The 26,172-nt window shown below is 34.1% G+C and overlaps 1 protein-coding gene across 1 annotated transcript in view; it reads left to right on the forward strand.

Annotated features, from left to right (window-relative positions):
• Karybeta3 (karyopherin beta 3) overlaps positions 1 to 26,172 on the forward strand; it is a 75,692-nt gene continuing 49,520 nt past the window's right edge. Inside the window, exons 1-3 of the mRNA XM_069820123.1 lie at positions 1 to 145; positions 408 to 557; positions 11,804 to 12,030. Of these exons, the coding sequence (XP_069676224.1) occupies positions 65 to 145; positions 408 to 557; positions 11,804 to 12,030 (458 nt within the window). The 5' untranslated portion in view covers positions 1 to 64. The remainder of the gene's footprint in view (positions 146 to 407; positions 558 to 11,803; positions 12,031 to 26,172) is intronic.

Raw genomic sequence — 26,172 nt, forward strand, 5'->3', positions numbered from 1 at the left:
TGTTCTAAAACGCGCGAAAAAGTGTAGCCTTGCGCAGCGAGTCATCTTGCGATATACTACAAAAATGGCAGCGGATCCCGACCAATTTCAACAACTATTAGATTCTTTTCTGAATACAGATAATAATATTAGAACTCAAGCAGAGGTAGGCTTACATCACGTACAATAAGTTTGTCAGTTTAATTTGTTATCAACTTCCTCCGAGTTTTATTTGAGAACGTTCAAATATGGAAGTGGAAGTACACGTTGGCATTAGCCTCGTGTTGTCATGGGAGCACGAGGATTATTAATGTACTTTCCCATAAATATTTCAATGGAATTTTAATAAATATACATATCATGTTTAGTGTTTCATGTTTATATTTATGTTTATAAAATTCACAAATGAGGCTTTCTTTGATCTGCAGGAGGCTTATAATAATCTTCCGGTTGAGTCTAAGGTTACATTCCTACTTAGCTCTGTCCACAATGCTGCAATGGGAGAAGAGCTCCGTCAGATGGCCGCTGTTCTTCTGCGAAGATTATTCTCTGCAGAGTTTATGGAATTCTTTCCGAAGGTAAATGCAGTGATATACTAGTGGTTACTAGTGGGGTGAAACGAGAGTTGATTGACTTCCACCGATTATGGAATAGAAAATGGTTGAATTTCAAAGCGAATTTTTGTGGAAATGCATTTTATAACTTAAGCATTCTGTTGGTAATTGTTTCAACTACACTAATTGTAGAGAAAAGTGGCAAATTACCTGTGAAATGACACGTCCAACGTAATGCGAGTGCAAACGTTCTGTTTTCTAGTCATATGGGGAACACCTGTGGAGTAACGGCTAGCGCGTCTGGTCGCGAAACCAGGTGGCCCGGGTTGGATTCGCGGTCGGGACAAGTAACCTGGTTGAGGTTTTTTCCGGTGTTTTCCCTCGACCCAATATGAGCAAATGCTGGGTAACTATCGGTGCTGGACCCCGGACTCATTTCACTAGCATCATCACCTTCATTTCATTCAGACGCTAAATAACCTGAGATGTTGATACAGCGTCGTAAAATAACCTACTAAAAAGAAACACGATGCGATGTAATGTGAAGAACGCAGGACTGTCATTAATTCAATAGCCGCTAGAAAACACTCAGCTAGAGCAGAACTGATGCATTTCAACTGCCAACATAAAAAAAAAACAAAAAAAATCACTACCTCTTCACGACAGCCACACAATCGCTTTCACCTTCTTCGAAACTGACACGGGCAGGTTAGAGTAATTTTACATTTTCAATTAGAGCCTCAAAAGGATCGTGCACCAGCCTCGAACAATCCTTCCTCCATAAATATTCACAAAGAGGTCTTCCTTGCGCACGCTTCCCCGAGACAGACGTCCACGCCATACGTTCTCGATTAAGTTCGTGCATGCACAGCTCTCCGGATCAACAGAGTTAAGGCTGTGACTCACAGTCAAATGACGGAAATTATGAACATCCAGCCCTTCATACCTCTTGCAGCAGTTCCGTCATTATTGTGGTTTGAGCAGCGACATGTTTCCGAATAAGACGAAGCAAAGTATCTTTTTCCCTCTTATTGTTCGGACAAATCTCCAATCGCACTTCCTTTGTCTCACGACCTATAATGCCCAAAACCCAAGAACCCTCAACAACACTACCAGCCTCAAATTTCCTACGTCCAATCTTGCAGTCATAAATTTCTACTATATGATTCGGCCCTCCAATCCTAGGTTCGCTCTTGTAACGGCGATCCATACTGTCTGAAAGAAAAATAAAACTTATAGCAAACAAAAACCTAGAAAAACCTAACCTAACCTGTCACAGTTTCGTATATGCAAAGAATAATAAAAGTCTAAACTAACCTAACCTGTCACTAAAATTATAAACTAACCTAAACCAACACTAAAACCCTAAAGTAACCTAATTTGTCACAGATAATTACGTAACGCATAATAAAAGTCTAAACAAATCTAACCTGTCACCAAAATCCTAACCTAACCTGTCACTAAAACCCTAAACTAACCTAACCTCTCACAGATAATTACGTAACGCATAATAAAAGACTAAACTAACCTAACCTGTCACTAAAATCCTAAACTAACCTAACCTAACACTAAAACCCTAAACTAACCTAACCTGTCACAGATAATTACGTAACCTATAATAAAAGTGTAAACCAACATAACCTGTTACTAAAATCCTAACCTAACCTGTCACTAAAATCCTTAACTAGCCTAACCTGTTACAGATAATTACGTAATGCACAATAAAAGTCTAAACTAACCTAACCTGTCACTAAAATCCTAAACCTAACAGTAAAATCCTAAACTAACCTAGCCCAACCTGTCACAGATAATTTACCTAAGGCATAATAAAAGCCTAAATTAACCTAATCTGCCATAACACTTCATTTTCTTACCTCTACACACTTCCCTCAAGTATGAAAATCAATCCGCAATCGTTGACTCCGCTACATCTGGTACATTAAAACTATATTCGGTGTTTATTGAATATTACAGTATTTATTAATCTCTTCTGTTAAAGTGTATATATATATATATATATATATATATATATATATATATATATATTTTAATTTTATTTATTTATTTAACCTGGTAGGCCATCAGGCCTTCTCTTCCCCTCTACCAGGGGATTACAACTACAATATTAAGAATACAATTACAATTATAATTACAATTAATATTAAATTTACAAATACAATAAAAATCAAAGTACGAAAAGATTAACTGATTAATAAAGGCTAGACAGTTTATTGTAGAAGTTAAGAACAAAGAAAGACTTTTTATCGTACCTAAGTTTTTACAAGATTTACAAGATATTTATTGCAAGCAAAAATTACATACAATAACAAAGATTTTACAATACTATTGTAATACTCGTTTATGAATATTCTTCAAAATTCGAAATTGATTACAAATCTCATAGTCATATACATATTACAAATTATTGTATAAATACAAGGTATCTGGGTCACACCTGAAAAAGCAAAGAAAAAATTAAACCTACTCTACACAGTAAGGAAATGCTTAATGAGTTTGTTTTTGAACACTGTTAAATTCCAATAGTCTCTGTCTCTGGGTAGGGTATTCCACAAGCGCTATAGCGAGATTGTGTATAGTGATGAATATGATGGTATCATATGTGTTGATAATGCTACTAAGCATGTGTGTGAAGAGATTGTGATACGATGACAGGTAACTGAAACAGGAGGAAAGATAAGTGGGTATAGAAGGACTTGAAGAATGAGAACAAAGAAATAAACATTTCTACGTTTGAAATGGATTCGGAACACCTCAAAATCTGTGCTTCAGTGGCTGGTCATGATAATATCTTTGAAAAATATTGGAGTGCAAGAGGTCAAATGACTTTATTATCAAACACCTGCCATTAGAAAACAACAACAACAACATTTCTATGTTTGTTAAGCCATAGCCAGTTTAGAGTTTGGAAGGATGGGGTAATATGGTCAGCATGAATAGTGGATTGAATGATTTTTAATTACATTGAATCAGTATGATAGTGTTAAGGGTTGATACGCCTATTTCTTGTAATACATAATTGTATTTAAAGCTATAGCCTAAAAGATGCTTATACAGGGTGTCTCAGGAGGAATGTACAATATTCAGGATAATGTAGTTTGGGTTAATCTACATCGATTTAACCTGATAGACCGAAATGTCTATTGGGAAGTTATTGATGGGCGAGCTTTTAAATGGAGAGAGGCATTATAGACGTATTTTTAGTTACATTTTAGAACATTGTGATATGGTACATTATTGAAAATACTGCATCTTGTGTTGTTCCAATAAGTTTATTTCATAATTAAGTACAAACTGAGTAAGAAAATAAAAATAATAATAACAAAATAAAGTAATTACACGAGACAAATGACTAATACTGGTACCTTTCTCTTTCCGACCTCAATGAAACATTTGATAGCTTGCCAGTTTCAGATAACATCTGGTAAACATGGGGAAAAACACAGCTAGATTGAACTCTTTGATTGGAAAAACGTCGTCTGTATTCCTCAATAGCAGCCAATGCATTGCCATCACAAAATCCATGAACAAAAAGCACGTTTGCATATTCACTATGTGAATACACGAATTAAATGTCAAGTGAACATGTATTCCGATGCTGTCGTGTGCAAAAGATTTGGCATCAAAAGACCTGGCATAACATGTCAAATATAGTACATGGGATTGCAAGACATTCCAGTATTTCTTCCCAATCGTTAGACTTTGGACATAGGTATATCAGGTTAAATCAATGTAGGTTAACCCAAACTACATTATCCTGAAGTATTTTACATTTCTCCTGAGACACACTATATGGGCTATTCCATATGAAATCGATCAGTAAAAAACCTCGCATTTTTTTTATACTCTAATTTTTTCCCTATTTATACAAGGTACTGAGGAGAGTGCATTTTCAAAAATATACTGTCGAAAGTCAAACGGGTTTTCGTATTATTGAGCGACAAATTTAGCGTATTTTATAAAAACAAGCCTCTTTCAGCGCTCAGAACTCTGGAACCATTTACTGCAGAACATTGAACGGGAGCTTATTTTGAAGCTGACATTTGGTAGGTTATGTTAAGAAGTAATCCTTATTTTTATTGTACACACACAGACAGATAATCTGATTTTACTTACTTTTAGGCTTTTTGCCCATTTGTAAAAATGTAAAAAAAAAAATATTTAGAAAAAACCTTGCATTATTAAGAGGGATTCGGCATTGTTTGCTTAGTGGTACGGCAACAAGTTTCGAGGGTATTAAATAAATTATTTTCACACGCCTGGACTTGAACGGCGCAGTGCCGCATGCACCGGCCGAGAGCTGAAGATAAGCGAGCGTTGGGCGTCATTTTACTCCTGTGTTTATGAAAACCTGTGATAAAGCTAGCACAACCATGTGCTGCTAGGCGACACATCACGTGCTTGTCTCCTGGCCTTGCTTGTCTCGGCTAGCTCCCGTCTCACAGTCAGCTGGTTAGTTCACGTGCGTACTATTTATTTTCTTTATTTGATATTTTCAATATTTTCTTATCAACATACGATCAGTAAAAAATGTGTTTATTTGTACTTTCAATGCGGAATCTAACCATATATTTTTTAAATATTTCTTCCTTGGCAAAGGCGTCTTAATGAGGAAAAATCTAAATTTCTCCATTTCCATAAAAAAGTAAGAAAATCTGTTTATATGTCAATATAAACTTTAATTTCTCAGCATCAAAATAAACCATGATTTTGATCGTTGGGTGAAAGGGTTTTGGAGCTACAACAGTTTAAAGTTGCTAGTTTTATGAAAATACGATAAATTTAAATATTTTAAAATTAAACTCTATGAAGTTCTGATGCCTCAAACTTTGCACAAAGCATTGTATCACAGTCCTCTTACTTATTTACTTACAAATGGCTTTTAAGGAACCCGAAGGTTCATTGCTGCCCTCACATAAGCCCGCCATCGGTCCCTATCCTGTGCAAGATTAATCCAGTCTCTATCATCATATCCCACCTCCCTCAAATCCATTTTAATATTATCCTCCCATCTACGTCTCGGCCTCCCCAAAGGTCTTTTTCCCTGCGGTCTCCCAACTAACACTCTATATGCATTTCTGGATTCGCCCATACATGCTACATGCCCTGCCCATCTCAAACGTCTGGATTTAATGCTCCTAATTATGTCAGGTGAAGAATGCAATGCGTGCAGTTCTCCATTCTCCTGTAACTTCATCCCGCTTAGCCCCAAATATTTTCCTAAGAACCTTATTCTCAAACACCCTTAACCTATGTTCCTCTCTCGGAGTGAGAGTCCAAGTTTCACAACCATACAGAACAACCGGTAATATAACTGTTTTATAAATTCTAACTTTCAGATTTTTGGACAGCAGACTGGATGATAAGAGCTTCTCAACCGAATAATAACACGCATTTCCATATTTATTCTGCGTTTAATTTCCTCCCGAGTGTCATTTATATTTGTTACTGTTGCTCCAAGATGTTTGAATTTTTCCACCCCTTCGAAGGATAAATCTCCAATTTTTATATTTCCATTTCGTACAATATTCTGGTCACGAGACATAATCATATACCTTGTCTTTTCGGGATTTACTTCCAAACCGATCGCTTTACTTGCTTCCAGTAAAATTCCCGTGTTTTCCCTAATCGTTTGTGGATTTTCTCCTAACATATTCACGTCATCCGCATAGACAAGAAGCTGATGTAACCCGTTGAATTCCAAACCCTGCCTGTTATCCTGAACTTTCCTAATGGCAGTCCTACAGTCCTCTACGTACAAAAAAAGTTTTATTGTACTTAGAAATTGTGAGATCAATTTTCTCTATATTTCAGGCGATTTGAGATGGAATAGCTCATATATATGAAACTAAATTATTATCACTGTAATATGGGTATAAATTATTTATCGTAATTTAAATAACTGTTGCAGTTCTGTGGGAGGAATTAACTACTTTAATGAAAGCTCCACTGTTTTGGGAAAAGTAGAAATAAACCAAAAGTAGATAATGAAAAGATAACTGTGTTGTATTGCAGATTATTATGTGGAGGGACAGTATAATACTTTATACTTTGTTAGGTTGACAAAGTAAAAGCAGTTTTACAAATCACGAATGTTATCACTAGACTTGATATTTGTCTTTCACAGACTGTTTAACTACAAAGGTTTTTATACACATCTTAAGATAAGGGTGCTGGTCATCATATAAGACAATGTCCAAAGGTTGGAAACTATACTTGGCATACTAATATCTTTATAAAAAAGGAAAATCGCACAGATTGAAAATTATGTTAATGAGGTTCTGTTATTTCCACTGTTAAATCTATGAGAACAAATTATATTTGAGGATAGGCTAGGTATGTTGCGCCTACCCAGGCTATTTTAATATTAACAATAAATTGTATTTAAAGGTATTACTAGCTTCAGAAGCTAATAAATATCCATTTTCTTTTAACGTAAATTACCTATTCTTTCAAATCTAGTCTAACTTCGTGTTGTCTTGCCAGCATTACAACGGCCTTTTGTATTCTAAAAATTTTTTAAAATGACGCTCGCAACTGCCGAGGTTATATCATCGTCGTCAGTGTGCCGGAATTTTGTCCTGCAGGAGTTCTTTTACATGCAAGTAAATCTACTGACATGAGCCTGTCGTATTTAAACACACTTAAATGCTATCGACCTGGGCCGGGATCGAACCCGCAACCTCGAGCACAGAAGATCAGCACTATACCGACTGCGCTACTCAGGCCGACTCTTGTCTTCTATCTGGTCTCGTTGGCTTCTGGTGCATGCGTGCTTGCTCTCTGTATGCAACCATTTGGTTTGTTACATCGGTCTAATAAGTGCCAAGCAGGTACACTTTCGGTGGTAATTTCTAATTCCAGGAGTATTTTTATGCAATAATAGAAGTTAATAGTGTTTCATGGTTGATGCAAAAGTAGCTATAAATTGAGGTGTAAGTGTCATGTAATGACTTAAAATGAATGCATAATAGAGGAAATCCTGAAAAAGTCGCTTGGTTGCTGCTCTTTCAGTGAAAAAGCAAAGTTGTAAATGTGGGAAAGCTTACACGAGACCTCACGGACTTGAAATTCAAATGTATAAAAGGGGGTAGAATATTTTTGATATTTTAATATAAATCAATATGAAAAAAATATTCATTATAAAAATAACTTCGTGAACTAGCTACACATATGAAATTTAACCAGCTCCACATAGCATTTCTTTGAACTGTATGAGTTGGCGTGACTTTTGTTCATATCCAGCACATCAGTATCGGTCGAAAGATCATTTCAATCCTTAAACAAATGAAATCACTTGAACCATTGATTCAGTGATTTAATGGCAATAATATAATACATAATATGATTCTGAAGCTGGATTATAAAATATAGCCTTGTAATAGTAACATTAAAATATGATCTCTGAAAGGAGAGCCTACCCTAAGACAGAAGACATAAACACGTGATGTTTCATCTAGTAGCGCATAGCTGGGCTAGCTTTATCACAGGTTTTCATAAACACAGGAGTAAAATGATGCCCAACGCTCGCTTATCTTCAGCTCTTGGCCAGTGCGTGCAGTACTGCGCTGTTCAAGTCCAGACGTGTGAAAATCGATTTAATACCCCCGAAACTTATTGCCATACCACTAAGCAAACAATGCCGAATCCCTCTTAATAATGCAAGGTTTTTTCTCAATATTTTTTTACATTTTTACAAATGGGCAAAAAGCCTAAAAGTAAGTAAAATCAGATAATCTGTCTCTCTGTATACAATAAAAATAAGGATTACTTCTTAACATAAACCTACCAAATGTCAGCTTCAAAATGAGCTCCCATTCAATGTTCTGCAGTAAATGGTTCCAGAGTTCTGAGCGCTGAAAGAGGCTTGTTTTTATAAAATACACTAAATTTGTCGCACAATAGTACGAAAACCGTTTGACTTTCGATAGTATATTTTTGAAAATGCACTCTCCTCAGCGCCTTGTATAAATAGGGAAAAAATTAGAGTATAAAAAAAAAACGAGGTTTTTTTACTGATCGATTTCATATGGAATAGCCCTTAAGGATTCCAAACACTGTTCTCTGTCGATCACAAGCAAAATATAACTAACATCTTCATCTGTAATTGAGTTTACAATGCTTCGAACAGCAAGAATTTTTTGTCATTTCTTTTGCCGATGGCGGTAAGGTTAGCGCACTCCAGAAGGAATGCTGACAATAACGGAACAAGGAACACGGGCAATAGGAAAAAGGTGAGGGGTAATAAAAAGTGAAACCAAGAGTCAGGAAGTGATAGGGAAGGAAATAATGTAAAGAATAAGGGTGCAAGTGTAAGTGGAAATCTAGTATGTGAAAGTGAAAGCGTGGGGGCGAAAAATAAAAGAGGAATAGAAGAAGAAATAAATAGAAAGAAAGACAGAGACGAACAGTAAAGAAAGGTCAGAACTTGCGACAGTATAAGGGAGAGAGGAAGTGTATAAGCAGATGTGTAGAATAAAATATAAGTATTTATAGGAAGTGAGAATAGTGACAATGGATTAGGTGTAAGCAGAATAGTGAGAAAGTGGAAGTGAGCGCAAATAGGAATGAGTGAAAATAGTGAGAAAGGGTTAAGAGAAGTGAACAAGTGACAGCATAAAATTAGTACTAACACTTGAACGTTGGAACAGTAAATGAATAAAAGGTCAAAGAACAAATTGGACAAATAATTCAATATGATAATTTATAGAGAAAAATTGAAATTGAGATTTTAGTGAATAGTAGTTAGAGGAAAAGGGGGGTGTGAAAGGAGTATACAATTGTATTGAATTGTATTGTATTGTATTGTATTGTATTGTATTTATTAACATTCCATGGTATTCATACATGCTTACAGATAGAATATGGAACAAGTCAAAAAACTTAATACTATTATAAAATCTTAATTTATAGTCACAGTCTAGATGAAATATATATAGACGAGATTTACAATATAGTCTACTAGTACAACACAAGGTTTTAGTATTAATTTCATGAAGTGTTATTGAATGTCATGAATTCACCTACAGATTAGAAGGCGTGAGAAATTAGGTACTTCTTTAATTTGGTCCTAAATAATTTTGTGTTTTGAGTTTCATTTTTTATATCGATAGGGAGGCTATTAAAAATTTTTACTGCCATATAACGCACTCGTTTTTGATAGCACGATAGACTTGCCGATGGAGTATGAAAGTAATTTTTTTGACGTGTATTTATGCTATGAACTGTTGAATTAGTTACAAAGTTTTCACGATTACATACGAGGAAGACTATTAATGAAAAGATATACTGACAAGCCATGGGGATTATTTGTAGTTTTTTGAAAATAGTCCTACACGATTCCCTAGATTTGGCACCTACTATTATTCTAATTACTCTTTTTTGTAATAGAAATATATTGTTACTATCTGTGGAATTTCCCCAGAATATTATTCCAAAACTCATTACCGCGTGGAAGTATGCAAAGTATATTGTTTTTAAGGTATTGATATTTACTATCTTTTGCATAGATCTAATAGCAAAACAAGCTGAATTTAGTTTGGGGGTAATTTCTTTAATATGATTTTTCCAATTTAACACATTATCGATGAATATTAGATATATTAGGATTAATGAACAAATAAGGAATAGCAATTGAAATGTAGGAGAAATACTGTAGGGGAGATTGACCAAGTAACAAAAAAGGTACATAGTGTAATTGGGAGTATTTGTGTAGACGTGTACTGCAAATAATGTGTTAGTGTAACAATATGTTAATTGGTGGCACCGGATACAGAAATGTGAGGTACGCCATTACATCACAGTCTACTATATACAGTCGCGAAACTTGAGGTGTTTTTTTGCAAATCTCGTGATAAAGCGCTTCAAGCGGTTAGCAACTAGAAACAATAAACTGTCCATGGTCGACTTTGGACTGTGTCGTATTTCTATCGAGTGCTAGCTCGTTGCGTATTTCACATTGATGCTTGTGAAATGTTCGTTATTGGTTGTAATGAAAATGTTAATGGCTAAAATATAATAATTGGTATAATAATATGGGACAAGGAGGAGACGTTTGTAGTGCTATAAATTGTAGCAACAGTAAGAAAAAGAGGCCAGAGTTATCCTTTTTCCGATTTCCGAAAGATTCAGAAAGGTTCCTGGGTTTCCACAAGAATGCTGTGCAGAAACAAAACTCTTAATTTTGAAGTTCTTTGTGACTGTTAGAATACATTATATCCTTAAATTTCACAATGAAATGTTTCAGTCTAACCGAAAGGACAATAGATACCGGTTAAAGTTCTGTCACTTAGGCTGCTAAATTTCCAGAGAAATAAAGGTTAGGTCTACTTTTTTTTTCAGAGGATATATTTTTAATTGTAGCTATTAATTTTGTTATTATTTTTATGTGCTATTTCACTAAAGACGTAGAAAAATTAAGTTTGCTTTAATGAAATTTATTGATCACGTTTTATTTTCAATTCTGGTGGGATTATTATTGCTTAGACCTATTTTTTCAAAGTATGTGTTTTTAATTATAGCTGTTAATTTTGTTGTTATTTTTATTCGTTGCTTTACTAGAGACGTAGAAAAAGTCTGTTACAATAATATTTATTGATCACGTTTTATTTCCAATTCTGGTGTGATTATTATTCCTTAACTTCACCCCACTTTGTTAACTACGTAAGCCTACACTTCAAGTACCGGTACGCGTAAGTTACTCCATTAATTCATATTTCCATTATTATTGTCGTAAAGGGAAATGCAAATTAATATTTATTGGTTTCATAGTTAATTATCGCTATAATCTTGAATGTGTGAAGCTATTATAGTAAATTTCAGTTCGTTTTGCACAAACAAAAATTATATTACTAATTTCTTGCAGGTATCTTCGAGTTTATGGTGGAATTTAATATACTTCATTAAAATAATAAATTAACTTTATGCATTTAATATTTCAATAATGGAAGGAAGGTGTTAATTTTTCCAAAAGAACATGACAACGAAAGTAACATATTTTGACGTCTGCTAGGAGAGAGATCTGCGATGAGGCGATAGTAGCGATCCTAGTGGTGGGCAACTACCCATGTTTGCATTTTTACTACATATTGAGCTTCGCGACTGTATATAGTAGACTGTGATTACATGTAAAGAAGTGCTGTGAAGAAATATATCATATCATATATCATTTCTTTTGCAGTTATCTTTATATCTACTCAGTTTTGAATGTAGATGTGTTGTTTCTATTAAGCTACAACTTGCTTTGATTGCAGCTTCCTCCAGAGGCTCAACAACAGCTGAAGGAACAGGTTCTGCTTGCTGTTCAGCAGGAGCAATCGGATTCAATTCGCAAGAAGGTTTGTGACGTAGCAGCTGAGGTAGCTCGTAACCTTATAGATGAAGATGGAAACAACCAGTGGCCAGAATTTCTGCAGTTTCTTTTCCAGTGTGCTAATGCTCCAACACCTATATTAAAAGAAAGTGCTCTGAGAATGTTTACGTAAGTTAAATCATGGTTTAATTTCTGTTTATCTGTACATATTGGAAAAACGTACAAAAACTTGATATAATTTTGCTGTCTTTTTTTGGTTAAATTTTTGTTGCTGTGATCCTTTTTTTTTATTATCCAATTTAATAAAACCTATTTCACCCTGAGGTATATTAGGGTTATAGTTGGCATCAAAATACATATTTTATAACCAATAAGCAATATTTGAAAGGCATGTTGGTCCGACAAGTTAACAAGTAAATGAAGATAAATATCAAAGGTCCTTCTTTTATATTGTACGTCATTGCACCAGTCACCACCACGTAACCGGCCAGACAACATCGTCTCTTCCCCACTACTTCAAAAATCTCGTAAGTGGTTTATAGTTACATCATCTTTTTGATCCGCATAGGTTCCTTTATTAAAACCTTTCTTATTGATTTTTGCAGATTTTATTACACGCTGCCATTTCATACGTCGTGATGACTGATGCAAATAATATTTTTAATTTTTACTCTTTTAACTGTCTTTGTTACATTTTATAAGCTGCACATAAGTTTTGCTGACTTTTATCTCAAGGCATACTTTTTACTATCTTAATTTCTAGACCTTATACTGGTGTTCATTTCAAAGTGTGTCATGACGTCACTGTTGTTGGGTCACCAATTTGAAGCGAGTTTCAGTTTATATGTTACAGAAGTTGCCTATTATTTAAGGCGTTCTTCAATCTGAACTTGAGAACGTGTACGGTATAACTTGAACGTCGTAGCAACAGATGGCGGTCTGTATGATCTGTGTGCTACCATAACCTCTTTCGAACTGTGTTTTGCGCCGGCAAGTCGTACGCAGGGTATTTGTTATCATCGGTTGCGTACGGTAACATTCCACAACACAAATCAAATGCTCCATGTCCATGTTGACCATCGAAGTTAATGTCAACAAATATGTAAGTAATCGTCTTAACCCTCTCCCCATATCCCAACAGTACGTATTTCCAAACAGTTCACATTCCTGCCACTACCGGCGTTACCGTATGTATCGGTACGTACTCTTCAGAATGAACGCCGTACTTGCTAGGCAACTTCTCTGCCTCATAGGTTATACACCTCTGCGGAAGTGTAGGAAGATTGAATTTTCTAGGCTCATCGGCTAGCCACATGACGGCATACAGTGAGCCATGACACACTTTGAACTGAACACCCAGTAGAGGTTTGAATTATTACAACCATTCGCTCGTTTTTCAAGTCATTTTTTACTTTGTCTTTTTTTGCACTGTTATTTTAATATTGTAATTTCCTCACGTCGTGTACTTTATTACATTTAATTATGTTACATTTTCATATATGTCTTTATGTGAAAAGCTTAATAATGTGCAAACCAGACCTGAAGATGACATCTTAATAGTGAAAGCGCTAGTCGCATATGTGTTTTATGTGTGTAACCTAATGTAATCTTTTGTATTATGCATTAGGTTTAAAAAATAGACAGTTACTGAAGGACTTTTGATATTTATCTTCATTCAATAAACAACAGTAAAGTGATAACATAAAATGGTGGTCACAGTTACAATTCACATGAATTATGTAGAAGCATGCACATTAGTGAAAGAATGGCTCCTGTTAAAGATTAATGAGATGTTTGAGGAATAATCAATGCAAAAGATATACAAGAACGTCTAACCGTTTCAGAGTAAATCACGATCTTAAAAAGATAATCAATAGTAGATTAATAAAACAAAGTTTGACTTTCACTTTCAAATTAATACTTAATTCATGAACAATGAAACAGTTAAGAGCAATAAGTAATGATTTACGGTTACAAGTTACATACATGATTCAGGAACAATTACAATTATTAAAATATAACACAAGTAATGACTTACAACTAATGAATACCGAAATTCTTGAAGGGCAATATATAATGGTAGGGGCAATACAAAAGATTAAAAAACAAGGAATAGTAGAAAAAATGACTTAAGATTACAAATTAAACACATTCTTTTTAAAGCAGTAGGTAACAACAAAGAGATACTAATAACAATACACTGACTGTAATTACAGATTAAACACATTATTTTAAAAACAAACATGCAAAGAATTACTAGCTATTTTCAGGCATCATTCAAAGAGACCATGACTGTAATTCACATCTTCTTGACATTATTTCGTATATTATTTTGTGTTTCAATCTATTTCAATTTGTTATTTTTCACTGTAACAACAAAAATATGTTTCATAAAGCCTCAAGGCATTTCTGTATACTTATTGTATCACGGTTCTCTTTGTCAATGGCAACCTTTAATGGTTATAGGAAGAAATATGTATAAATAAAAATAAAATAGTTATTAAACACATTATTTTAAAAGCAATAAATAGCTATATTAAGAGATGACTTGAAATTTACGAATTAAATGCATTATTTACTAAGGAGGTATTACAAGAAATGGCTCAAAATTGGAAATTAAATACATAATTAAAAATAATAATAAAAAAGAATAAAAACCAATAATACAATAGTATGCGAAATTGAAGACTTACAGTTTAATAATAGTTGATTAGAAGAACTAATACGATTTTTTTCCCCAGAATAATTTAACATTTTACACTTTCACGAATATTCTATTCTGTTATCTTATCACTTAGAAAATTCATGACATTTTTGACAGATACCCGTATTAATTGCAGGATGGGAAATTGCGCGTACAGTCAACTCCGGATGTAGTGAACCTCTGCGGACTTGCATATTTCGTTCACTATATGGGAAGTATCTCTCCCCTAACTTTAAAAGACATAAATGAATGAAATTGTGAACAAGAAAATAAAATATTTCAATTTTGTGCAATGGATTACACTGTATACTGTTACTCACAGTTGATTTACTTAAACTATGCTGTTGCCCCAAATCCTCTTGCGAAAGATCACGTTCAATGTCATTTACAATATTCGCCTTATTTTCCAAAGAAAACACAGTACATTCACTGTTGGAACACTAGATCAGGTAGAAATGACAAACACTGTTATGATGTGACTGCGTACTCAGCCTTGGAATTTCCCGGGTCACTTAATGGAAACTGGTAGAGGGTTGATGGAGTTCGAAAGCCATCGAAATCTTACCTCTGGACGTAATGTCCGTCCCCTTTTAATAAAAGAAGGCTATTTCATTTTCCGTTGTTTCGATGCTATCCATCATAATTCAAATGTTTCTGAGAACAAAAGATAACCCTTTGACAGTGGATTAGAAATAACTGTGGAGTAGAGTGCCTGAGAACAGAATGTCAACCCTTTGATGGTGGAGTTAGGCAAGGTCGTCACACATTGCCTGGATTTACAGTACAGTTCACTGTCTAGGAATCACTAATCCTACCTTTGTCCTTTGACTAAAGGAGTACGAAACTTAAAATGTTGTTCTCAACGCATTCCTTCAATTTTATACAAGAAAGTCTGACTTCAAATAAGAATTTCTCAGGATATAAAGTTTACTATAACTGAAGCGAGGGTTCACTCTAAACGGAAATATTAATGTACTTTTTAATGTTTTTGGGTCGGGACCAACGATTTAGGTTCACTATAGCCAAATGTTCACTATAACCGAGTTCATTATATCCAGAGTTGACTGTATTTACATATGAACTAAGGAAGTTAAGTGTATCAGTTTTGTTTTTAGTTTATAATTTTACTTTATTTCTAACTTTGGTAGAAGGTGTTGAATCATGGAGTAGATGACATTTGGTTTAAATGTAAAATGCTTTTGCTGTTATGATTGTTGACATTGTCATTTAGTAATGTCTACAGATACAGTCAACTAGGACTGTGCATTCCAATTAGAGTGAAATTTAATTTATGAGGTGGGGATATATTGAAGGCTGAATTCATTTTCCCTGATGATGGATTATATAGTACTAGTGGCTTGTGCAGCAAATGCTGCAAACTAAGTTCATTAGACGTTCAAATAAACATTTTTCAGATTTATTTTCAATGAAGAATACCAGATATTCTGAAAGTTATTTGCTTCCATATTAATGAAAGATACTCTCTCTCGAGCCAATACTACGCATATAAATATTTACACCACACCGCCATTAAATATATGAAAAAGACCCAACCCCCTTGATTAACTATAAAAATATTTGATTTTTAATAATATTATTATCTAATTTAAGTTATCCTCTACATCTACTTATATAACCCCAAAACGTTTCACTTTCATATCACAATATAGCATTAATATGTATAATTAATGAAAAATAGTCACATCATGGCATTAACTACAATAATATTTAATTTCTAATGGTAATAATGTCATCAAACCACCTCAAGTTTTATAGTTTTTAATATCCAATACACAGCTGTACCCAGAAAATTACACACCACAGAATCGAACCTGTAAATTAATTTTAGTAAGTTAAATTTTTAATAACCAATTTAATTTGAGCTCTAAATATGTCAGCATTCTTGCAGATCATGGCCTTCGTGTAATATTGTTTACTGTAGTGTGTGTTTTGTTTTATTCTGAAATGCAATTAGCTAGTTCTCAAAACTGACGACAGATGGATTTTGGAAAATAGGAAAATTATGTTGAAAAATTGACATTTCACTGAAAACTACTATTTTTCTGGAAAACTTTGAGTTCCAAGCTTCAAAATAAGGGGTCATTTATTAAAATCCGTTGAGCCGTTTTCCCGTAATTTCCATTACCAGTTCAAATTATATATACAGATTAGCACAGTTGATTTTTAATGTCGGATAAATTTTATCTGGAGGTCTGTCATTCAGGATTCAGAAAGCTCCATACTGCCTCCAGTTTCACAAAACATTTTTGTCAATACTAAAAATCCATCTCGTTCAGATTTGAACTTGCAAACCTCAAGTCTAATAATAACCAGAACAACACTTCCTTGCTTAAAATACGACTCTCATTGCTTGTCAGTTTGTTAGTTTAGACTGCTTGCTCCTACGGAATAAGCCGTATCCTCAACTGTTCAATAATTTATTTAGTTGCATCATGATGTGTTACAAAATATTTCACTGTCACATTAGGGCCTGATTGTATAAACCATTTAATCTTAGATCAGAGGTTAAATTGACCCTTGTTTCAGCTGAACTTGGAATTTTGTGTTGTATAAAGTCTAATCTGAGATTAATTTGTCTCAAACTAAAGTCAACTTTGACTGAAGAAATTTCTCCGATTAAGTTAGATGATCCAAGTTCAGTTATTTCTTTTCTGTTTGAAATATACGAGTGACAGATTGTGCAAATAAAATATCCATTATTATTAATATTAATAGATATGTTATGTACATTTATATATATTTCTTTTAATTTCTTGCCTTAATACACAAACATTCTTATATTTTATAAGGCTCTATCGTGTTCAGCAGCATCAAATAACATAACCTATAATTATATTATGTTTATAACAACCATTAGTTATTAATGGATATGATAGGTACATTCATAAATGTTTAGTTAACTGTATTACTAAACGAAAATTGTCGTTTTATAAAGCTTTATTATGTTTAGCAGTATCAAACACCATAACATGATAACAACTTGGAGAACAGTCAACCTTCTTCTTATTGTCCGCCATTATTTACATTGCACAAAAAAAAAAAAAACCAGTGTCTCCAACAGTGTGTACACAAAGTCGCCAAAAAGTAGTTGTAAAGTCGCTAGATTTCTCATTACCAACAAAGAAAGATTAAATTTTGTCACTATGGGGTGCTAAAAAGATCACTAAATCCCTATTTAAGCAATATAAAAGCTAAAAGAAATTGTTGTTGAAAAAGAGTTAAAGTCGCTAGATTGGCAACACTGAACAAGCTTGTATAACATGGTCCGCGCATCACGTATTTCACCTGTTTATGCGATGTTGCCAAATCCTTTTCACATGAACTTAGATTGCATTTGAACCAAGGTAATTTGATCGCAGAAAAGTTTTATACTATAGAAGAAGTGTCTGAACTCGGTTCACTTTCCGATCTTCGATCAAAGTTGATCTTTAGTCAGGGAGTTTTATACAATTGGGCCTAGATTTGTTCCAGCACAGTTCAGAATAGATTCTGAACTGCCTGCTCATGTACAGTAGTTCAGTGTGCATTCCAACAAGACTAGAGCTGATTCCAAACCGATTCTGAACTCCCAGTTACCTGTCCCAACGTGCTTTAGAACTCGTTGAGAATGAGTGAAATTGGTTCTCGATTAAGAGCAGAAACTGGGAATTCTGAAGTGTTGTGCATGCACAGATGGTTTAATCTGAAGTTATGGTTAAAATGCTTCGAGACTAGGCAGGCTAAAATAAAAAAAAAAATATAGTTTATCATGATTGATTTGAAGGTGATAGTGATATATTTTATCACATATTCATTTTGTATGAGGTCTCGCCCACCTCATTGAATACTACACGGCTACTATGAAGTACCAATATGTATTATTACTATTTAATACGAGAAAAATTCGTACCGGCACCGGGAATCGAACCCAGGACCTCTCAGCTCTGCGCGCTGAGTGCTCTTTCCAACTGAGCTATACCGGAACATGATCCACGGCGCCAGCCGAACCCCTCTCGTACTGCCGGCCGGCGCTAGTAATGATATATTTTAAGACAAATTAAGTTCGAAAGATGAATATATAATTTTGAAATGAGAAGAAAATCCGAAGGCTGTGAAAGAACAGTTCAAGAAACGTTCCAACAGTGTAAAATCCCGAACTAGTTCTGAGACCATATACAACTGGCGCATGTGTCAAAAGAAGTTCGATATTAGTTCAGAACGCGTGTGCCATGCTAAGTATCGATAGTACAGCTGTACCTGTTCGATTACTACACTATACTGTATTTTGGTCAAAGAGTACAGCTACAGCAATATAATTCTAATTATTTTGTGCTTTTTGGTTTGTTCTTTTGTGGTTACAAGGCAACCATTATCATAAAATGACAATCGATATGAACAGCTGTTAGAAGGGCGGTCATTTTCTGTGTCCAAAACTTACCAAGTCGGGTATAACTTTTGCATTACGAAATGGGATCAGTAAATAATCCGTTTTGCCTAAAACGAGGACTTTATCAGAAAAGTTAGGCTGTGTAATTCAGTTGAACACCAAGTATTGTGAAAAGTCGACGCGTGAGAGCTTGAGGTGTTATGAGTGGATAATGTATAGGTGACATGACAGCATCTTAAAGTGCTTTTAATGTGTGTGTTATGTCAGCGAACATAACTTGAAAGTGTTAAGACGTTCCCATATTTTTACTTACTGTAATTATTATATTGCATGCTACTTGAGGCCTTGTGCAATCTGCAAATTCTCCTCCCCCCTTGTACAGTGTAGTAGACGTAATATAATGCTGTCATATAGATAGATAGATAGATTTATTCGTTCCATAATATTCTTACATTTGCTTTATAGCATAGAATAAAGAACATGTCCAATTCTTACGTTTAACAATAAAATGCAATACATATAAAATGCAAATATGAAATATGTACAGAATTAATACCTTAATAACAATAATATTTTATACAATATAATATGTTTACCATTTAATAGTATTATAATATTTACACAGTACTGTGAAATGTCAAGAATTCATCTACAGAATAGAAAGTGTGACATATTAAGTAATTTTTTAGTGTTACCTTAAATAATGCAGGGTTTTGGCTATGATTCTTAATGTCTTCAGGAAGACTATTGAACATTTTTATCGCCATGTAACGTACTCCCCTTTGAAAGCATGATAAATTTGATGATGGCATATGAAAATCATTCCTTCTGCGGGTATTTATACTATGTATGGCTGAGTTAGTTGGAAAATTTTCTTTATTACATAAGAGGAAATTTCTTGTGGAGTATATGTATTGATTTGTTAAGGTTAGAATCTCTAATTTTTTAAAAAATAATCTACATGATTCTCTAGCCTTTGCTCCAACTATTATTCTAACGGCTCTTTTTTGTAATAAGAATATGTTTTTACTATCTGCAGAATTTCCCCAAAATATTATTCCGTAGGACATAATGGAATGAAAATAGGCAAAATATATTGTCTTTAAGATACTGCTGTTTAGAAATTGTTGTAACGACCTAATTGCGAAGGATGCTGAGCTAAGTTTGGGGGTTATTTCTTTGATATGATTTTTCCAATTTATTGTATTATTAATATGCGAACCAAGAAATTTGGTTGTTGATGTTTCTAGTAGAGGTATATTGTTGATAGTTGTGTCCAATGTTTCAGAGATTAAATTTGAAGCGGCTTTAAATTGAATTATGTTAGTTTTATTAATGTTTAATGCTAGTTTATTGGTTGTGAACCAGTCATAAATTTTAAGGAGAATTTTTTCTGTTTTATATTTGAATGTGGCAAAGTTCTTGTCTGTAATTATGATACTTGTGTCATCTGCAAATAGTGTAGGATAACCTATTCCTTTTATTATGGGGCCAAGGTCATTTATAAAAATTAGAAAAAGAAGAGGCCCTAATATAGATCCTTGTGGGACCCCTGTATGAACATTTCCCCATGTTGAAGTAGATTTAAAGGAGTTATTAAATGCGTTGATTTCCACTTTTTGTTTTCTGTTTAGGAGATATGACTCAAACCACTGACATGCTATGCCTTTAATACCATAATATTCTAATTTTTGTAGTAGAATTTTATGGTTAATAAAATCAAAAGCTTTGGAGAGATCACAGAATATCCCTCCTATTTGTAATTTTTTATTAATAGCTTCCAGAATTTTATCAGTTAAATTAAACGTTGCTTGCTCAATTGATTTATTCTTTCTGAATCCAAATTGTTCCGAAATGAGAAAGTTGTATCTATCAAGATGATGATATACTCTCTTATATATAACTTTTTCGAAGACCTTTGAGAAGACTGGTAGAAGGGATATGGGCCTGCAGTTTTCGGGCGAGGTTCTGTCCCCTCTCTTGAATAAAGGAATAACAACTGAATATTTCAGTCGCTCTGGAAATACACCATTAAACATTGAAAAGTTACATAAAACTGAATATTTCAGTCCCTCTGGAAATACACCATTAAAGGTTGAAAAGTTACATAAATAAGACAGGGGCTTGGCTATTATTTGTGAACTGGCTTTTAATATTTTACTAGTAATTTCATCATATCCCGAGGAATTTTTAGACTTTAATTGCTTTAGAATTATAATTATTTATCGTGAATTTGCTGGAAAAATTTGAATATTTGGGAAAGTTACAGGAATAGATATTTTCAAACAATCGATGGCATTATTATTATTATTATTATTATTATTATTATTATTATTATTATTATTATTATTATTCTGTGGGATATTTAGGTTATCAGTTATTGAGAGAAAATGATTGTTGAATATGTTCGCAACTTCTGTTGCATCTGATGTTTTTCTATTATCTGTTACAAAAGTGTAACCCTGTTCCTTACTTCTACACTTTCCACTTTCTTTTTTTATTATGTTCCAAGTTGTTTTGATTTTATTATTCGAGTTTAGAATAATTCCTTTATAGTAAAGTTCTTTGGCTTCTAAGATTACTTTCTGTAATATTTTAGAGTACTTTTTAAAGTGAGCTATTAATCTGGGGTCATTACTGTTTCTACTTTGAATATAGAGAGACCTCTTAGTTTTACAAGAGATTTTTATGCCTTGTGTAATCCAATTGTTTTTAGATGTTTGAGAATTTTTGAACTTTACAGGAAAACTGGATTCAAAGATATTTAAGAATGTATTATGAAACACATTGAATTTACTATTCATATCACCATTATCATATACTGATTCCCATGTTTCATTTTTTAGTTTAGCTTCGAAGTCCTTTAAAGATTCTTCATTTATGACCCTTAACCTAAATTTATTCGGGTGTTTTGATGCAGGAATGCTATCGTTTCTTCTTATTAGTTGAGCATCATGGTCTGAAAGACCATTTATAATGGGAACTGTCTGGTAACTATCTAATCTATCTTTCCTTATAATTATATTATCAATTGCAGAAATCGATTCTTTTTGTATTCTAGTTGGAAAATTGACTATGTATTAAATTGAAGGTTGCTAATAATGTGTTAAATTCTTCTTTTTTAGTGTTCTCAGTGAGATAGTCAATATTTAAGTCTCCACAAAACATGTATTCGTGTTTTTTTCATGTATGTGTTGTAATGTATTTTCTAGTAGATGAAGAAAATGTTTGAAATCTCCAGAGGGCGACCTGTATATACCTATAACTATAAGATTACCAGATTTTAATTCTAATTCTACTGCACACAGCTCTAAATCTTTTTCTCTGCTAAATTTTGAAAGGCTGATATTTTTAACATTTATATCGTTTCGAACAAATATGCACACACCTCCTTTCTGTAGATTCTGTCTACAATAGCTATCTCCTAGTTTGTATCCTTCCAGTGAAAGTGCCGATAATTCCTGTTGTTTCATATGGTGTTCAGTGACTCATATGTCAAAGATAAAGAGAATTTATACGAATATGTAAAGAATCATTATAGGAAAGGATATGGCTTCACTTCTATTTATTTTTATGAATTTACTTATGCGTATAATCTCTTGCATGTCAGAGGTGGACTTGTTAGCATATTTTAAACTGGTATATAAAGAATACTTATACAGCGAAACTTCAATTGCAATATACTTTATCACTTAAGAGGGAAATAAATTCAGGTGTTATGCAAGGTTGTGGACTTTCTTCGCTTTTATTTAATATCTACAGGGTGCCGCATGAAATGTTGAACCATTTGATTTTGATTTTGTGGTTATACTATTTATTATTATACTCCAATTTTACAGAGAACCCTATTTTACCTGAGATAGATATGTTAGGGTTATAAATACATAATAATAATAATAATAATAATAATAATAATAATAATAATAATAATATGATATTGTTTAATAAAGTCTCCTGTTGAATTAATCTTACGTTTCAATTATGAAATTAATACAATTTTACAAATCTATAAATTCAGCAAATCTCTACAAAATTTTATAATTTATACACATGAATGAATGAAACGCAATGAGATGAAATTAAATACTAAAATACAATCTTATATTTCAATTCACAAGTTTCATGAAATGTATAGTATATTGTAAATTTATTTAACTCACAACAATGGAATTTTATTCTTCCAACAATAATTCCTTTCTACAATTCACCTTAAATGCTCTCGTCAACAATAGGATTTTCACTCAACACAGTATTCGTTAGTGCACTCCACTGACGACAATGACAATTTACTTGGACTATTACGAACAACAATGAACTATTAATCTTAACTAATATTTACAAAGCACTGTTTACAAATCAGAACTATCAGTTCTCAGTTCACAGTTCTTCTAGCTCAGTCACTCGAGTTCACAGTATCTCGAACCACAGACCTTCAGAGACAGTCCACTGTACTCGAACTCAGGTCCCTCCAACTGCGGTCCACTGCACTCGAACTCAGGTCCCTCCAACTGCGGTCCACTGCACTCGAACTCAGGCCTTCGGCTGCTGACACAGTTGCGGACGCACACTCGAGTCGAACTCCGGTACACAAGACTGGCTTGCTCTATTCGCTGGCTTACTGACTGAACTAATCATGAATGACACACACACTCCTTTGCGTCCGTAATTTATAACCACAGCAACGTAACCGAGAGACTTCGAATTCGCGATTTTTCCACTTCGACGGGCTTCTGGAAGAGTCGGGAAGGTCCGTTCCCCCTTCACTCCGTAAGCAGCTGCGCGCGTAGCCATGCCCCAGGAGGCAGATGCGCGCGCACCCCGCCCAACACAAGGCCGACTTAGCCTCTCCTCCGTCGGTCGTGAGATTGAATCTCACGTGGGCGTCACAATATTATAACCTAAGCAAATAACTAATCCTAATATTCACTAGAATGTAGTTTAAATTTCTGTGGGTTGAAATCTCTGAAGACGTTACACAGTTTTCCATTAAACAATGTTGTTACAAGCAGTTTCTAAATTTTATGCAACACATTTATCGTGAATCTATTTTAAATTATTATCCTAATTTATTTCTATCAACTGTTAATTTAAATATTTATAGCAAAATATATAAAAACTGTAGAAAGAAAATAATAATAATTCAGTGGATATATATATATATATATATATATATATATATATATATATATATATATATATACAAATTTTATCATGTGTTCAGATTACAACTTTTGTGAACGTAATTTACATATCTTATAAAATCTTGATGACAGCATTTATTTCGGAACACTTGTATTGGTGGGGAGTACTTGGTGTCGCACCTGTCTAATTGACAAACTAGTTCAAGACATTGCAGTTCAAATTTGTGACATTCACATAACAAATGTTGGACTAATCTTGGAATGTAGGCTTTCAGGGCCGGCGTTGATAGGATGCGTATTTTCCAGGCTAGAGTGCCGTGGTCTGTCGGTGTTACAACCATACTACAGACAAGTTACAGACCGGATCAGCAAGATACTACAACACAATGTGGAGACAGTTTTCGCTCCTACTAGGCAGACTCGTACCTGCTTACAGTCTGTTAAGGACAAACGTGACCGACTTTCATCAGCTGGAGTATACAGAATCCCGTGTTCCTGTGGATCAGTGTACATAGGTACAACACAGCGTAGCTTCAAGACCCGAATCACCGAGCTTAGAAGGAACTGCCGTCTAGGTTACGTGGACAAGTCAGCCGTAGCCGAGCAAGCTTATAATGATGGGGATCACAACATCAGGTTCCAGGACACTGACATCCTAAGCAGTACGCCACACTTCTATGCCAGGTTACATCGGGAAGCTATTGAGATTCATAAACACAAAGACAACTTTAACCGTAAGGAGGAAGGACTCAAGGTCAACAAAGCTTGGTATCCGGCCCTCAGAAGCACACACATCAAACCCTTTCTCCGACAATTAGACACTACAGCCCAATTGTATAAAACTCCCTGACTAAAGATCAACTTTGATCGAAGATCGAAAAGTGAACCGAGTTCAGACTCTTCTTCTATTGTATAAAACTTTTCTGCGATCAAATTACCTTGGTTCAAATGCAATCTAAGTTCACATGAAAAGGATTTGGCAACATCGCATAAACAGGTGAAATACGTGATGTGCGGACAGGATTGTTCAATGTTGCCAATCTAGCGACTTTTAACTCTTTTTCAACAACAATTTCTTTTAACTTTTATATTACTTAAATAGGGATTTAGTGACCTTTATAGCACCCCATAGTGACAAAATTTAATCTTTCTTTGTTGATAATGAGAAATCTAGCGACTTCACAGCTACTTTTTGGAGACTTTCCGTACACACTGTTGGAGACACTGGTTTTTTGTGCAATGTAAATAATGGCGGACAATAAGAAGAAGGTTGACTGTTCTCCGAGTTATCATGTTATGGTGTTTGATACTGCTAAACATAATAAAGCTTTATAAAACGACAATTTTCGTTTAGTAATAGAGTTAATTGAACATTTATGAATGTACCTATCATATCCATTAATAATTATTAATGGTTGTTATAAACATAATATAATTATAGGTTATGTTATTTGATACTGCTGAACACGATAGAGCCTTATAAAATATAAGATTGTTTGTGTATTAAGGCAAAAAATTGAAAGAAATATATATAAATGTACCTATCATATCTATTAATATTAATAATAATGGATATTTTATTTGCACCATCTGTCACTCGTATATTTCAAGGAGAAAAGAAATAACTGAACTTGGATCATCTAACTTAATCGGAGAAATTTCTTCATTCAAAGTTGACTTTAGTTTGAGACAAATTAATCTCAGATTAGACTTTATACAACACAAAATTCCAAGTTTAGCTGAAACAAGGGCTCAATTTAACCTCTGATCTAAGATTAAATGGTTTATACAATCGGGCCTCAGACAAACAATCAAAACACCAAAGCCACTGGTGTGGACAGCGGCGACAATGACAAGCAACAACAGCCCCATCGATATTGACGTGCTACCAGTCTCAATGCTAGTTCCTGATACACACAGCAGATCTCTCCGCACACGTGTACCACGCCACTGAAGATGTCCACTGGAGTAGTGGACGAAACGCTTGGTTGTAACACCGACAGACCACGGCCCTCTAGCCTGGAAAATGCACATCCTAAATGTTGGACTGTTTGCAGGGAGTCATCACATGCACAGAT

Source organism: Periplaneta americana, chromosome 3 (assembly GCF_040183065.1).
Source record: "Periplaneta americana isolate PAMFEO1 chromosome 3, P.americana_PAMFEO1_priV1, whole genome shotgun sequence".
In the NCBI taxonomy this organism is placed as follows: Eukaryota; Metazoa; Arthropoda; class Insecta; order Blattodea; family Blattidae; genus Periplaneta; species Periplaneta americana.